Source organism: Meles meles, chromosome X (assembly GCF_922984935.1).
Source record: "Meles meles chromosome X, mMelMel3.1 paternal haplotype, whole genome shotgun sequence".
Lineage (NCBI taxonomy): Eukaryota > Metazoa > Chordata > Mammalia > Carnivora > Mustelidae > Meles > Meles meles.
The window spans coordinates 24,854,846-24,871,469 of record NC_060087.1 but is presented as its reverse complement, the minus strand read 5'-3'; the positions used below and the strand labels follow the sequence as shown (position 1 = coordinate 24,871,469).

General features: G+C 37.4%; 1 protein-coding gene across 1 annotated transcript in view; it reads right to left on the bottom strand.

Annotated features, from left to right (window-relative positions):
• Positions 1 to 16,624, bottom strand: part of IL1RAPL1 (interleukin 1 receptor accessory protein like 1) — a 1,490,530-nt gene that overhangs the window by 757,506 nt on the left and 716,400 nt on the right. Inside the window, exon 3 of the mRNA XM_045995419.1 lies at positions 1,472 to 1,751. Within this exon, the coding sequence (XP_045851375.1) occupies positions 1,472 to 1,751 (280 nt within the window). The remainder of the gene's footprint in view (positions 1 to 1,471; positions 1,752 to 16,624) is intronic.

Genomic DNA, 16,624 nt, shown 5'->3' with positions numbered 1-16,624 from the left:
GAAATTAAATCAAATCACTATTAGTTAAGTGGGGAAAGCCAGTCCAAAAAGTACTCTTTAACTGTACCAGTTTGGCAATTATTAATGTCATTACAAAATATCTAATCTCTAATCTAAATCTAATCTAATCTAAATCTAATCTAAATTTCTAATCTAATCTCTAATAAGGGATATGTTTGACCATAAAAAGACTGGTAGGTAGACCGTAAGGGAAAGAACAAGAGTTTTCCAAAGGAATGATACATTTGTCCCTTTGTGGTCCATCAGACATTTTTCCCAAGCACAACTTTATCTGCATTCATTTATATTTTCCAAAATTAACTTCAACATGTATTTTGTTAATGTTAACAACTCTTATGTGGTTAAGAGTTAAGTTTAACCCTTATGTGACTCTGATTGATTTCGATGTCCTAATGCACCTGTGGTTGTGACTCAGTATAAAGATAACTCTTATAAGGGAAACTGAGGGGGAGGTATGATCCTCAAACAGTGGAGTGAGAGCAGCAAATCAGAGTTTCAGAAGTGAAAGTCGAATTTTGATTTTCAAGACACTGAGACCTCCTCCAAATTGAGAATCTATTGCATTAGATCTGGCTTCATTTATTTTAATAAATCAAAATGCAAAAAAGACAAAGATTTGAACACACCCTCTATATGCCTGAACCCTGCTATGCCAATGCTGTTACAGCCTAATGACATCTGTAATCATTCATGCACGGTGTGATTCACAATCCATGAAGGGCTAAATACTTAAACAGATTTTTAACTGCTAATGTTTTACATGGATACTGTTTCAATGCATTATCATTAAGCAAACTACATATGTCTCTTCTAGAAGCAGACAGAGATGTATGGATGTGTGATGAGTTTCTTTGTGGTTAAAGGCATAACCATTATTATTAACTTTTCTTTGGCCCTGAGGGACCCAGGAAAATTTCTCTATTGACCCAGCACTTTTTGTTAACAGAATGATCTGGAACACAGCCTTCTTTTCCCCTATCATGGCAATGCTGCCTTTGTCTTCCAGTGCACATATAAATGTTTCCCTAAATCATCTTTACAGATGTGTGTGAACCAGAGGTACCCATGCTCTATTTGTCTGTGAAGGGCAATAACAAAATGTTACAACCCATTTAGTGATAAACTATGCATCCTTTCTGCAAGTCTTTGCTTACATTTTATTTTCAACATTTCACCTCCTCTATAAATTTTATTTCATAGTCTTTAGTAATTTCTGGCAACATAAGTAGATACCCAGATGGTATCTCTTTTCTCCATAAACCAGAAATAATGTCTCAAAACAAAATTCTAATCCCATCTTTTTATGATTTAGGTTCTGAATTTTAGAAAGCAGCAACACACACAAATACTGAGACAAAACCTTTAGGTGGAAGGGATAGCAACAAAACTTAAGTATAAGAAAGGAGTGTATGATTTAATTGTTTCAGCAGTAATAGAATTAAAAGAATACCTGATGACACAGGCGTAAAGACCACTGTCCTGCAGTAGTGTTGGCCGAAACCAAATGGAGTCTTCTTCCTTGCTCATTCTACTTCCATCAAAGGCTATTGGCTCTTCAAAGTCTCCAGGTCCAGAGCTTTTGTACCACATCAAACTGAGTCCAGCACTTTGGGCCAGGGAGTAATTTGCTCTGATATAACCATAAAAGAGTGCACATTTGATTCGAACCGGCTCTCCCACCAAAACTTGGTATTTCTTGATATCGACAGACCAATCTGTGCATCCATCAGCTATAGTGAACAAAAGAAAGAAAGAACGAGAACATTAGAGAAAAAGTAAACTAATTAGCTTACTCATTCAACAAATATTTATTGGACATCTATACTGAATCACATTCTACTCTAGGCACAGAGGATGCAGCAATGTATAAAACTCAGAAAGGCACTGAGAAGTAATTTACCCTGCTAATAAACAACATATTCATCACTTAGTTTGCTTCTGCTGCTATTTATTCTAGTTTATATTGGTGCAACCGACTAGTCATTGGTTTATTGTCTTTTATTCTAAATCCACTTTTTTTTGTTTATTTTTTTTTAATGGATCTGGGCCTTTGAAATATTTCTCTTTTGCTACCTGGCAGTATGGGTTTGTTAGTAGAGGGTCCTGGAGAGACACTGAAGAAAGAAAGCATTTTTCTCCTTGATTCCAGCAGGCTTCCTTAGAAGGTTCTTGCAGTGGGTGAGGCTTTTCCAGCACCTGCTTCCTGCTTCTCCAGTATCCAGCTTCTGCAGTGTCTAATAGCCAGCATCTTGGATATTTTTTTTTAGCAGAGTGTCAGGCATGGCCAACTTCCTATGAAGAGCTTTCCCAGGCATCTCCAAAGGTGAATCTCTGTCAAGTTCCAGAGGCAGATTTCCAACACGTTCTGCCATTGTGGCACCTCACTGATGCCAATCATTCAGTATGCCATGTACTTTCCTGATAAGGTTTGGATCTCGGTTCCAGAGGTGGGAGGATGTGTGTGTGTGGGGGGGGGGTCTTTCCCTTGGATGGTCTCTCAGCCATAGGGTTTTGCAAAATGAGAGCAATTCTTCTAGTCTTTAGGGCTCTCTTTTGCTATGGACCGAATGTTTATGTCCTAAAATTCACATGTTGAAGACTTATTAATCTCCAATATGATGGTATTTGAAGGTGGGGTCTTTGGGAGATACGTGTGTTTGGATGACATCCTGAGGGTCCTCATAAAAGGATTTGTGCTTTCTTAAAGGACACCAGAGAGCTTCTCTCTCTCCCTTCTTCCTTCCCTCCCTTCCTCCATGGGATGGGTATCACAGAAAAGAGGCCAGAGGGTACACAACAAGAAGGTAGCCATCTATAAGCCAGAAAGAGGGATCTCAGTAGAAATCAAATCAACTAGCACCTCAGCCTCTAAAACCATGAGAAATAAATTCCTGCGGATAAGCCTTCCAGGCTACAGAGATTTGTTATGGCAGATTGAGAAGACTAATACATCTTTCTTTCTTACTAGCCAATCCTTTAACACTCCAATGCCCTTTTACATTTAATACTTCTTTATATAAACTTTCCTTCTTCAAACTGATGTGTGCTTTAGCTCTCTGATTGGACACTTGATGCTAAAATAAAAAAAAAATAAATATTTTACAGCCAAATAAGGCAAAAAAAAAAAAAAAACAACAAAAGTAGGTCAAGCTCTAGTAGTGGTTTCACAGCCAGAGACAGAGGTAGATAGTCACTTTGCTCTGCTGGAAGCATCTATGGAAGTTTGAAATAGAAACTAGGGTGGAAAACGTGGCTGATGGGTGTGGGGGCTGGTTGGGTTTTCTGGGTGCCCTGGAAGCACCACCTTCCAAATGGAATCTTTTTTTTTTTAAGAGCACTATACACCAGCGATTCTTTTTTTTATTTTTAAGATTTTTTAAAATTTATTTATTTGACAGAGATCACAAGTAGGCATAGAGGCAGGCAGAGAAAGACAAAGAGGGGGAAGCAGGCTCCCCGCTGAGCAGGGAGAGTGATGCAGGGCTCTATCCCAGGACCCTGGGATCATGACCTGAGCCAAAGGCAGAGGCTTTAACCCACTGAGCCACCCAGGCACCCCCCAAATGGCATCTTGACACCATTTTTTATCTCACACACACACACACACACACACACAATAGGTCCCCACAAAACAGGTGGGGATATCTCCATTATCATTATCATAGAGAAATGGTGGATTTCTTGCTTAGAGAGGGCAGTTGCCCAATAAATTAGTAAAAGATAATCAATTTCACAGAATGCACAATATATAAATATTAAGCAAAAGGGCAAAAAGTGAGAAAAGTGGGACTTCTAACAGTGGTAGCATCTGAGTACTTCAAGAAGAATTTAACTTGCTACAGATTAAAAAGAGGGGAGACTAAAGGATCTGAGAATAAGCTGAATAATGTAAGATTCAAGAGAAGGAAAATAATCAAGATGAGAAGGAAGATGTGCATTATTAGAGCAAAGAAACATATGATCTATAGAATTATCTACATTGCTTATCTTAAAATAATATCTAACATCTAATGAGCACTTAACTATGGCTGAGCTTACAGATTTTCATTTACCCTTCACAAAAATATCCATTAAGGCTTTTGAACTAACTATTTCTCTGTATTTTTCTTCTTTTTTTTGTTTTAAAGATTTTTTTCTTTTTTCTTTTGTTTTAAAGATGTTATATATTTTTATTTTAGAGAGAAAGAGAGAGCGAGATGATTGGGGCCGTGGAGAATCCCAAGCAGACTTTGTGCTGAGTGTGGAGCTCATTGCAGTGTTCAATCTCATGACTCTGAGATTCAACATGAGCAGAAACCAAGAATCGCAGGCTTAACCAACTGAGCCACCCAGGCACCCCTACATGGAAGCTCTCTCACCAATTCCATGACTTCTTCCCTCCATTCCTCTAAATATCACCTCCTTGAAGAAATCTTTGGTAACTGCAATGTATGAAATGCCAGCTTCTTATCCTGATCACTTATTCCAGAATCTGCTTCAGTATTTTTTATAGGAATTATTACTATCTGATGTTACATTATATACCCACTTTCTTTTTGCTTTGACTCCCCAGTAGAATGTAAGCCCCTTAAACTCAGGGACTTTGTCCTTCTAACTCAGTTCTTTAGCTTCAGAGTCTGGAACTATGTCTATGTCTACTAACCATCTCAACACACAGTTACTGAATGAAGGAATGGGTAAATAAGCTAATAACTAAATTTTACAACTGAAGAAACTCAACACCAGTGCCAGGACTCCCACTCAGCTGTGTCTGACCCTAAAATTCATTCTCCCTACCACCATGATATTTTGTTTCCTAATTAAGGTATTTTCAATATCACAACATTCCTTAATCTAGTTAATTTCAATTACCAAATTTTGGTCTAAAATTCCTATCAAAGACCTATATTTTGGTAATGTGTAGGGTAAATGTATTAGAAGCTTGGTGGACATCAATGTCCAAGTTATTGCCATGATTCCTGTCAATGACTGCTGCAGAACTGGCACAGGCACTAAATGGGATGACAGAACTGTACACAGAGATGTCAAAGTTATAGAAATATATGTGATATTTATCAACATTATTTTGTAAATTATCCCACTGCATGGAATAAATCTTAGGCGGGATTTTATTTTAAACAGTTATAATTCTAGTGATAAGCATGAAATCATCTTGCTTTACCACTATATGGCTTACAATACAATTCTCAAATCAAGTTACTGTAACTGAGGCCATCTGTCACAAAAGACATCTCTGCCAGTGAAAAAAGGCTGAAACACCTTCAAGGTAGCAGTATAAACAGGGAGATAACATTATTCAAACTCCCAGAAGATTTGTAGGCTAAAGCAAAATGTTTAAAACAAAAAACAAAAATATTTCATCAATCTCTGATTGACTTATTTCACTAAGCATGATAACCCTCTAGTTCCATCCATGTCGTCGCAAAAAAAAAAAAAATATTTCGTCAAGAAAATTCTAAAAAGTTAGTAACAAATTAGATCAAGAGAACAGAGGGAGAGTTGCATTGGGAAAGAGATATTAATATGTAGTTTTAGAATGTACTCAGAAAAAAGCTGAAAGAAAACTATAAGTATTCTGAAAATTAAAGTTATTCAGAAGCATCTAGCTGGCTTAGTTGGTAGATCATGCAACTTTTGATTTTGGGATTGTGAGTTCAAGTCCCACATTGGATGTGGAGATTACTGAAAAATAAAATCTTAGCAAGATGGTGGAGGAGTAGCAGACTGAAATGATATCAGGTCCCAGAAGTTCAGCTAGATAGTTATCAAACCATTCTGAACACCTACAAACACAACAGGGGATAGAAGAGAAGAAGAGCAACAATTCTAGGAACAGAAAATCAACCACTTCCTAGAATTTAGGACGTACAGAGAAGTGAATCCGAAGTGATGGGAAGAGACTATGGGGGGAGGGGCCGACTCCCAGCAAGCGATGGAGCAGAAGAGCACAAAATCAAAACTTTTAGAATTCTGCTTCACTGAGGGACATCGCTCCAGAGTCTAAGCAGGGGGAGTGGAGCCCTCAAAGGGATGGTGTGGTCTTGGGTCCTACAGAGTCACAGAAAGACCAGGGGTGTGTGAATGTGGCAAAGCTCCCAGGTCTCAGATTGGGGAAGCCGACTACAGTGATGGAGGCAAGGAGTGTGAGCTCTCAGATCAGGCTTACCTTAAAACGTGATCCAAGGCACAGTTAGGCCACTGCTCTTCAAGCAGGAACCCCACAAGTGCCAGATCTGGGGAGACTCACCTTCCTCCTCTGGGAGAAGGAGCACAGCAGGGATCTGCTGGGTTTGTAGACTCTAAACAGGGCTGTGTGCCAGAGCTAGAAACCCTCGGTTACAGACTGGGTGAGCTCAGAGTGCAGCCAGAGACCAGGGAGATGGGAGGGATTGACTGCATTTCTCTGAAGGCACACTGAGGAGGAGTACATCTCCCCCAGCTCTTGGCTCCTCTGGGCCGGAGATTAGGAGGCCGCCATTTTCACTCCCATCCTCTAAAGCTATACGGAGAGTGTACAGGGAACAGAAGCTTCCAAGAGGGAACCCAAGCTTATTACTTAGTCTGACCCCTGGCAAGGGCAATGTAATTCCGCCTCAGGCAAAGACACTTGAGAATCACGGCAACAGGCTGCTCCCCCAGAAGATCAGCAAGAACATCCAGCCAAGACCAAGTTCACTGAACAATGAGAACTGTGGAACTCCAGAGTTTGGGGAAAGGAACACATAGAATTCATGGCTTTCCCCCCTTGATCCTTTAGTGTTGCAAAGTTAAATTTTTGAATTTTATTTTTTATTCTATTTTTTAAACTTTTCCTCTTTCAATGTTTTTTAACTAGTTTATCTTAACAATATTTCTTTAAAAATCTTTTTAAAATTTCATTGTAATACTCATATTTTATCCTTTCATTGTATTTAACCTTATTTTTTGTAATCATGTAGGGTTTTTTTTCTTTAAAATTTTGGGATACCATTTCTTCTAATAGATCAAAATATACCCTAAATCAAGCACATGGCTTTGTTCTAGTCTCCAGCCTCATCACATTCTCTGCTCTTTTTCTAAATATTTTTTTTCTTTTTTCTTTTTCCAACCAACATATCTTATAAATTCCTTTTTTAGAATCTTTTAAAAATTTTTTATCTTTAGGGTCACATTCTATCCATTCAATGTGTTTACCCTTATTTTTGTATATATAAAGTTTCTCTTTCTTTAAAATTTTGGGAGGTAGTTTCTTCTAAGAGACCAGAATACACTCAAAATCAAGTGGGAAGCTCTGTTCTATTCAACAGTCTGATATGTGTGTGTGTGTATCTATATATATATATAGATAGATATACACACACAATTTTTAATTTTTTAATTTTTATTTTTTCCTTCCTTTCTTCTCCTCTCAGTTTCTGGTCTCTTTTGATTTGGTTAGTGTACATTTTTCTGGGGTCTTTGCTACAGTTTTAGCATTTTATTCTCTCATTCATGTATTCTTATCTGGATAAAATGACAAGGTAGAAAAACTCACCACACACACACACAAAGAACAAGAGGCAGTACCGAAGGCTAGGGACCTACTCAATATGGACATTGGTTATATGTCAGAACTAGAGTTCAGAAGGATGATTCTCAAGGTGCTAGCTGGGCTCGGAAAAGGCATGGAAGATATGAGAGAAACTGGTTCTGGAGAAATAAAATCCCTTTCTGGGGAAATAAAAGAACTAAAATCTAACCAAGCTGAAATCAAAAAAGCTATTAATGAGGTGCAATAAATAATGGAGGCTCTTACTGCTAGGATAAATGAGGCAGAAGAGCGAATTAGTGATATAGAAGACCAAATGACGAAGAATAAAGAGCTGAACAAAAGAGAGACAATTACTGGACCATGAGGGGAGAATTTGAGAGATAAGTGATACCATAAGATGAAACAATACTAGAATAATTGGGATCCCAGAAGAAGAGAGAAAGAGGGGCAGAAGGTATAAGGAGCAAATTATAGTAGAGAATTTCCCTAATATGACAAAGAGAACAAGCATCAGAATCCAGGAGCCACAAAAAAAAAACCCCTCAAAATCAGTAAAAACAGGTCCACACTTCATCATCTAATAGCAAAACTTACAAGTCTTAGTAACAAAGAGAAAATTCTGAAAACAGCTCAGGACAAGAAATCTGTAACATTCAAAGGTAGAAATATTACATTGGAAACAGACTTATCCACTGAGACCTAGCAGGACAGAAAGAACTGACATGATATATTCAGAGCACTAAATGAGAAAAACATGTAGCCAAGAATACTATATCCTATATCCAGCTCGGCTATCACTGAAAATAGAAGGAGAGATAAAAAGCTTCCAAGACAAAAAAAAAAAAAAAAAAAAAAAAAAAAAAACAACAAAAAACAAAACCTAAACTAAAAGAATTTGCAAACACCAAACCAGACCTACAGTAAATATTGAAAGGGGTCCTCTAAGCAAAGAGAGAGCCTAAAAGTAGTAGACCAGAAAGGAACAGAAACAATATACAGTAGCAGTCACCTTAAAGGCAATACAATGGCACTAAATTCTTATCTTTCAATAGTTACCACCCAGGTGCCCCTTAAATAAGAATTTAAAAAAAAAATTTATGGAAACAAATGAAAATGAAAACACAACTGATCAAAATCTTTGGGATTTTCATCCTGAGGTGGTCCTGAGAGGAAAGTACATAGGAATACAAACCTTTCTCAAGAAACAAGAAATGTCTCAAATATACAACCTAACCCCACACCTATAGAAGCTGGAGAAAGAACAGCAAAGAAAGCCTAAACCCAGAATGAGAAGAGGAATAATAAAGATCAGAGCAGAAATCAATATAATAGAGACCAAAAGAATAGTAGAACAAATCAATGAAACTAGGGGTTGGTGCTTTGAAAGAATTAATAAGACCAATAAACCACTGGCAAGACTTATCAAAAAGAAAAGAGAAAGGACCCAAATAAATAAAATCATGAATGAAAGAAGAGAGATCACAACCAAAACCAAAGAAATAAAAACAATTACAATAACATATTATAAGCAACTATACGCCAGCAAATTTGAAAATCTGGAAGAAATGGATGCATTTGTAGAGACCATCAACTACCTAAATTGAGCCAGAAAGATATAGAAAACCTGAACCGACCCATAACCAGTAAGAAGATTGAAGCAGTCATCAAAAATCCCCCAACAAACAAGAGCTCAGGGCCAGACGGCTACCCAGGGAAATTCTACCAAGCATTTAAAGAAGAATTAATACCTATTCCCCATGAAACTGTCCCAAAAAATAGGAAAGGAGGGAAAACTTCCAAACCCATTTTATGAGGCCAGCATTAACTTGATCCCCAAACCAGCAAAGAACCTATCAAAAAGGAGAATTAAGACCAATGTCCTTGATGAACACAGATGCAAAAATTCTCACCAAAATACTAGCCAATAGGATACAATAGTACCTTAAAAGGATTAGTCACCATGGCAACGTGGGATTTATTCCAGGGCTGCAAGTTTGGTTCGACATCCACAAATCAGTCAATGTGATATAATACATTAATAAAAGAATAAATGAAACAAGATGGGATTGGGAGGGAGACAAACCATAAATGACTCTTAATCTCACAAAACAAACTGGGGGTTGCTAGGGGGAGGTGGGGATGGGAGAGGGGGAGGGGGTTATGGACATTGGGGAGGGTATGTGCTATTGTGAATGCTGTGAAATGTGTAAACCTTGCGATTCACAGACCTGTACCCCTGGGGATAAAAATACATTATATGTTTATAAAAAAAAATTGGAAGGGGAGGCTAACCATAAGAGACTATGGACTCTGAAAAACAACCTGAGGGTTTTGAAGGGTCAGGGGTGGGAGGTTGGGGGAACAGGTGGTGGGTAATAGGGAGGGCACGTATAGCATGGAGCACTGGGTGTTGTGCAAAAACAATGAATACTGTTACGCTGAAAAAAATAAATTTATAAAAAAAATAAAAAAATAAAAATAAATAAAAATTAAAGACAAAAAAAAAAAAGAAAGAGCAAGAACCATATGATACTCTCAACAGATGCTGAAAAAGCATTTGACAAAGTACAGCATCCCTTCCTGATCAAAACTCTTCAAAAGTGTAGGGATAGAGGGTACATATCTCAATATCACCAAAGCCAACTATGAAAAACCTAAGCAGATATCATTCTCAATGGAGAAAAACTGAGAGCTTTTCCCCTAAGGTCTGGAACACAGCAGTGATGTCCACTATCACCACTGCTATTCAACATAGTCCTAGAAATTCTAGCCTCAGCAGACAACAAAAAGAAATTAAAGGCATCCAAATCAGCAAAGAAGAACTCAAACTATCACTCTTTGCAGATGGTATGACTTTATGTAAAAAACCCAAAAGACTCCACTCCAAAACTGCGAGAACTTGTACAAGAATTCAGTAAAGTGTCGGAATATAAAATCAATGCACAGAAATCAATTGTATTTCTCTACACCAACAACAAGACAGAAGAAGGAGAAATTAAGGAGCCAATCCCATTTACAATTGCACCCAAAACCATATCTAGGAATAAACCTAACCAAAGAGGCAAAGAATCTGTACTCAGACAACTATAAAGTACACATGAAAGAAATTGAAGAAGACACAAAGAAATGGAAAAATGTTCCATGCTCATGGATGGGAAGAACAAATATTGTGAAAATGTCTATGCTACCTAAAGCAATCTACATGTTTAATGCAATCCCTATCAAAATACCATTCGTTTTTTTTCAAAGAAATGGAACAAATAATCCTAAAATTTATATGGAACCAGAAAAGACCTCGAATAGCAAGAGGAATGTTGAAAAAGAAAGCCGAAGTTGGTGGCAGCACAATTCCAGACTTCAAGCTCTATTACAAAGCTGTCATCATCAAGACAGTATGGTACTGGCACAAAAACAGACACATAGATCAACGGAAGAGAATAGAGAGCCCAGAAACAGACCCTCAACAATATGGTCAACCAATCTCCAACAAAGCAGGAAAGAATGTCCAATGGAAAAAAGACAGTCTCTTCAACAAATGGTGTTAGGAAAATTGGACAGCCACATGCAGAAGAATGAAACTGGACCATTTCCTTACACCATACACCAAAATAGTCTCAAAATGGGTGAAAGACCGCAATGTGAGACAGGAATCCATCAAAATAATTGAGGAGAACACAGGCGGCAATCTCTTCGACTGCAGCCACAGCAACTTCTTCCTAGAAACTCGCCAAAGGCAAGGAAAGCAAGGGCAAAAATGAACTATTGGGATTTCATCAAGATCAAAATCTTTTGCCCAGTGAAGGAAACAGTCAACAAAATCAAAAGACAACCAACAGAATGGGAAAGGATATTTGCAAATCAAATAGCCAATAAAGAGGTAGTATCAAAAATCTATGAAGAACTTATCAGACTCAACACCCAAAGAACAAATAATTCAATCAAGAAATGGGCAGAAGACATAAACATACATTTCTGCAAAGAAGACATCCAGATAGCCAACAGACACATGAAAAAGTTCTGAACATCACTCAGCACCAGGGAAATACAAATCAAACCACAATGAGATACCTCCTCACACCAGTCAGAATGTCTAATATTAACAAGTCAGGAAAGGACAGATGCTGGCGAGGATTCGGAGAAAGGGGAACCCTCCCACACCGTTGGTGGGAATGCTTCAGCCACTCTGGAAAATAGCATGGAGGTTCCTTAGAACATTGAAAATAGAGCTACCCTACAACCCAGCAATCACACTACTGGATATTTATCCTAAAGATACAAATGTAGTGATCCAAAGGGGCACATGCACTCGAATGTTTATAGCAGCAATGTCCACAATGGCCAAACTATGGAAAGAACCTAGATGTCCATCAACAGAGGAATGTATAAAGAAGTGGTGTATGTATATATAATATATATATATATATATATATATATATATATGGAATACTATGCAGCCATGAAAAGAAATGAAATCTTGCCTTTGCAATGATGTGGATGGAACTAGAGGGTATTATGCTGAGTTAAGTTAACCAGAGAAAGACAGTTATCATATGATCTCTCTGATATGAGGAATTTGAGAGGCAGGGCAGGGGTTTGGGCAGGTAGAGAAAGAAAATGAAACAAGATGGGATTGGGAGGGAGACAAACCATAAGAAACTCTTAAGCTTAAAAAACAAATTGAGGGTTGCTGGGGGTTGGGGAGGTATGGCGAGGATGGTTGGGTTATGGACATTGGGGAGGGTATGTGACATGGTGAGTGCTGTGAAATGTGAAAGACTGACAATTCACAAACCTGTACCCCTGGGGCAAATAATATATTATATGTTAATAAAAATAATTAATAAAAAATAAGTAAAATCTTTAAAAAAAAAAGAAGTCTTTGGGACACCTTGTTCGTTTAGTAAGTTGAGCCTGTGACTCTTGATCTTAAGGTTGTGAGTATAAACCCCATGTTGGGTATAGAAAATACTCAGAAAAAAAAATCTTAAAAAAAGTAATGTTATTCATTACCTAACAATCAAGAAAAAGTTTCAAACAGTTCAGAGTCATAAGACAAGGAAAAGAGAGGTAAAATGAAGAAATAACAGCACCTTAGATGTAGAGACACCTTATGTTCATTTTAATATGGAAACAGATGTAGGATCTATGGCTTAGGAAGTTCTGCTACCATTGAGCTTAATGTATGATGGTCAGAAATAGGGGGGCCACCCAGGCGCCCCCCAAGTCTTGATGACTGGAATCACTACTGATACGTTCATTTTCTCCTTACTTCAGCTTGCAGGCTCTGCTCATTTGGAAACAATCATTCCAAAAGTACATTTCTAGATAATCTTAATTACATTAGGTAAGTCACCATTATTATTATTATTATTATTATTATTATTATTATTATTAAAACTATCATCAAGTAATTGGTAAGTCAACATTATTTAATCTGTTTTCCTGTCTTTCAGAATAATACACCTTTCTATAAGCCTTTCCAAAAAGTTTACTATGAGTCTTCTCCTTCCTTGCTGAGAGGCTGCCATGGAAATTCTCTAATTCAGTGGTCCCTCTGCAGTACATACGCCCTCACAGTCCGTGGGATGTTATGAATGTATGAAGTCATAAAGGAGGGCAGGAGTAGGAAGCACCATATTCATTCACTTTTGTTGCCATCCTTAATGTTCTGGGAACTTAGATGAAGGCAGCGATGGATTTAAGACTCAGAACAAATTCCTTTACAAGGAATTCATACTAATGTACCACTTCATGAACAAAGACTATACAGACTGCATAATATAATACATGCAAATGAGATTAGGGAAAGGATTTTTAATTGAGTCACTATTACAAATATTTCCATGGTAACAGCTTGAAGGCTGCATTCCTAAAAAAAGGTGTAACCATGTGTTGAGCTTACACATACAAAATTCTAATATGAAAATATAAGACTTTACTTATAAAAGGGCAAAATCTATTACTCTTAAAGTAGCTTCTTGGATAGGTACATTGCAATAATTATAAAATGATGAAGACATCTATGATAATGTAATAGATGCTCCAACCTGTTCCCCTTTATGAAGCTAATGTATCCCTTCTCCAGCTACTTTGAGTACTTCAGGCTAACAGCTCAGAGTTGTCCCCAGTTAAAAATTACCTTTTATTGACAGGAGCCACCCTGTTGGGAATTTACAACCCCGTGGGGGTGCCCACTGACAATAATTTACTTATGTGAGTGTACAAAAGGCTGCTCCTTTGCATCACAGAATTTATGTGCCAGAGCTCCTCTGTGCGTGGACCAGGCTAAGACTACAGTTTACCTGTGACCTCTTCCCTCAGGTCTTTCCCCTTTCTGCTTCCCTCCCTCCCTTTTAGGATTTTCCTGAAGAACATTCAATTTTGTGCATCAAAACACCTTGTTTGGGCTCTATTCTAGGAAAGTTGATCTAACACAGTTGTGTCTTCATATAATGACAACTACCTTCACCCTAGTTTCTGCCCTAGGGGCTAGAGACCAAGACAGAAAGAGCCCTTGTTTTCAAGGAGCTCACAGGCTAATAGGTGAGACTGACAAATTAAAATCACACTTTGAAAATGTACTGATTAAGAAATGCAGAGGGCTGCTTAGGAACAAGTTCCATGAAGGGAAAACAATTGAGATGCCTCTCAGAAGTGAAGAAGCTAGCCATACAAGGAATGAGAGGCAGACAGTTATTGACTTTGGAAATGAACACAAAAGCGAAGACAAAGAAATAACAGGGAGCAGAATTCTGTAGCCTTTGTGGATTAGAAACAAGCTTAAAGCAGAAAAGAGCAAGAAATGAGGACAAAGAAGTGAGGAGAGACAAATTGTGGACATGCTTTTATGAGCTGTAAACAAATGTCTGGCTTCATTGTGAAGGCGATGGGCGAGATAAAAAGAGTTTTAACCATCAATGTGTTGGGGCCAGTCTAATAGTTTTAGATGCACCATACTGGCTGTATTTTTTAAGTAGAGATATAAGGTTTTAGCCTGGAGAGTGATATTATTGAAGGGCTGAAGTTGGGCAGTGGTAGTAAAGAAGGAGAAATGGAGTAGATTTAGAAAGATTTGGAGGTAAAATTGGCAGGAGCAGGTGACTGAGTACAAGCAATCAGGGAGAGGAATAATGCCAGTGTGCTTGGCAATTCATATCTTTTGTCATAGACTGAAATATCTCTCCCAATCAATAAAAAATCTACATCGTTTCTGTCAAGGGGTGGATCTTTGAAATGTTTTTACAATTTCTTCATTTAAAATTTTTAGGCAACAAAAATGTATGAATTTTCTTTTGAAAAAAGACTCACAGGCAGACCTAAAATGTATATACTGTTATATCATTTGTTTCTAGCCCTAGTGTGCTTGGAAAAACCCAAACATGAGATACGAACTTATTTAAGGCAAGTGTAGGCCATGCACATAAGCTACCACAGACACTGAATAATAAGGCTGAGGCTAGATTTTAATTAGGCAAATGCCATACTTTATCTGCACTGGCTGCTATCTTTGCCAAATATGGACTTCATAAGTGAAAACTGGCAATACTAGCAGAGATACCCCCAAATTATCAGCATTAATGACAGCAGCAAAATACGACGCAAGCTAAACTTTAGAGCATTCATTGGTTTATACAACAGTTTGTCTTCATATCTCCTTTCTGGATTATGTTTTACTAGGGTAGAATGTTTTCAGATTTCGGACTTTTAAAATATATGTACAATGTTACAAATGTGGAAGAGTTCTTTCAAATACTTTGGAGAGACTTATGTAGATGGTAAGAATTGATATTACTCAAGAGACTCTGCCAATGATCGAAATCCAATTTCTAGAATACCCTTTGTCTAGCAAAGACTGAAGCCTGGAAGTTATCATGTTATCTCCCTCTCAATGTAGGTCATTTTCAGGTGGGTGCAGACCTTGGTCAGATTTTATCAAATTTCTTCTGAGATATGGTTCTCTCTTCATCAGGGGACAGCAATACCTGATACCAAGCAAAATAAGATAATAGTGGACTTAACCCTCCATCATCTTAGCCTCCCAATTCTGACAGGTATTCCTGATACACCAAAACCCATGTATTGCATGTATTTGGTAAGGATTTAGTTTTTTTTTTCAAGTAATTGTTTTCTAATGATTAAAAAGAAAAAAAGGAGAAACTCTAAGAGAGTAAAAATAGAATAACACTTCATTCGTAATCTATCCTTTTGGTTACTCAATTTCTTTTCCCAGTTGAAATGACATATAAAATTTTATATCATGATTTTTATTGAATATTTTATAATAACTATGTAACAGTCCATAATAATGCTACATTATAAATTACTTAATTCTTCTGCTGTTAGTTGACTCCCCTAGGTTGGACTGCTCTAAATAATTCTGTGATAAAACTACATTATATACTATGTTCCACAACTTTGCCCTCCAAAAAGAAAAAAAAAAGTATTATGTACTTAAGAATCCCAGAGGTGCAGTTACTGGATCAAATAATATATTTATAATGTTTATACTAAATTTTAAATAAATTTTCAAAAACTGTCTCATAGTCTCCTCTTGCAAAAGCCATCTATATCAGAGCCAATTTCACTACATAAGCTAAGATTTTATTAACTCTATGCACTGTTTCTTTAACTGGCCACCAGGTAGAGTTTACATATTTTTGTCTCAAATTACAAAAACAGCATCAGTATAAATATCACTCATCTGATAAGTGAGTGGGGAGTTTGTCACAGTCACTATTTATCACCCTAAATCTCTGACAGGATTCATCATACCTGTTTTGCTCTATTCCGCAAAGATATCCAAATGGCCAACAGACATATAAAAAGTGCTCTATTCCAAAATCTTTTTACTTAACGTTATAATTCAGTTCATTCATTTTGGTATTGTCTTTTCTTTAAAGATCTATCCATTTATTTGAGAGAAAGCGTGCACAGGAGTAGAAGGGGCAGAGGGAGAGGGAGAGAGAATCTCAAGCAGACTGCACTGGGCAGAGCCTGATGTAGGCTCAATCTCAAAACCGTGAGATCAAGACCCTGAGGTGAAACCAAGAGATGGAAGCTTAAGCAACTGTGACACTGCCCCCCTTTTTTATT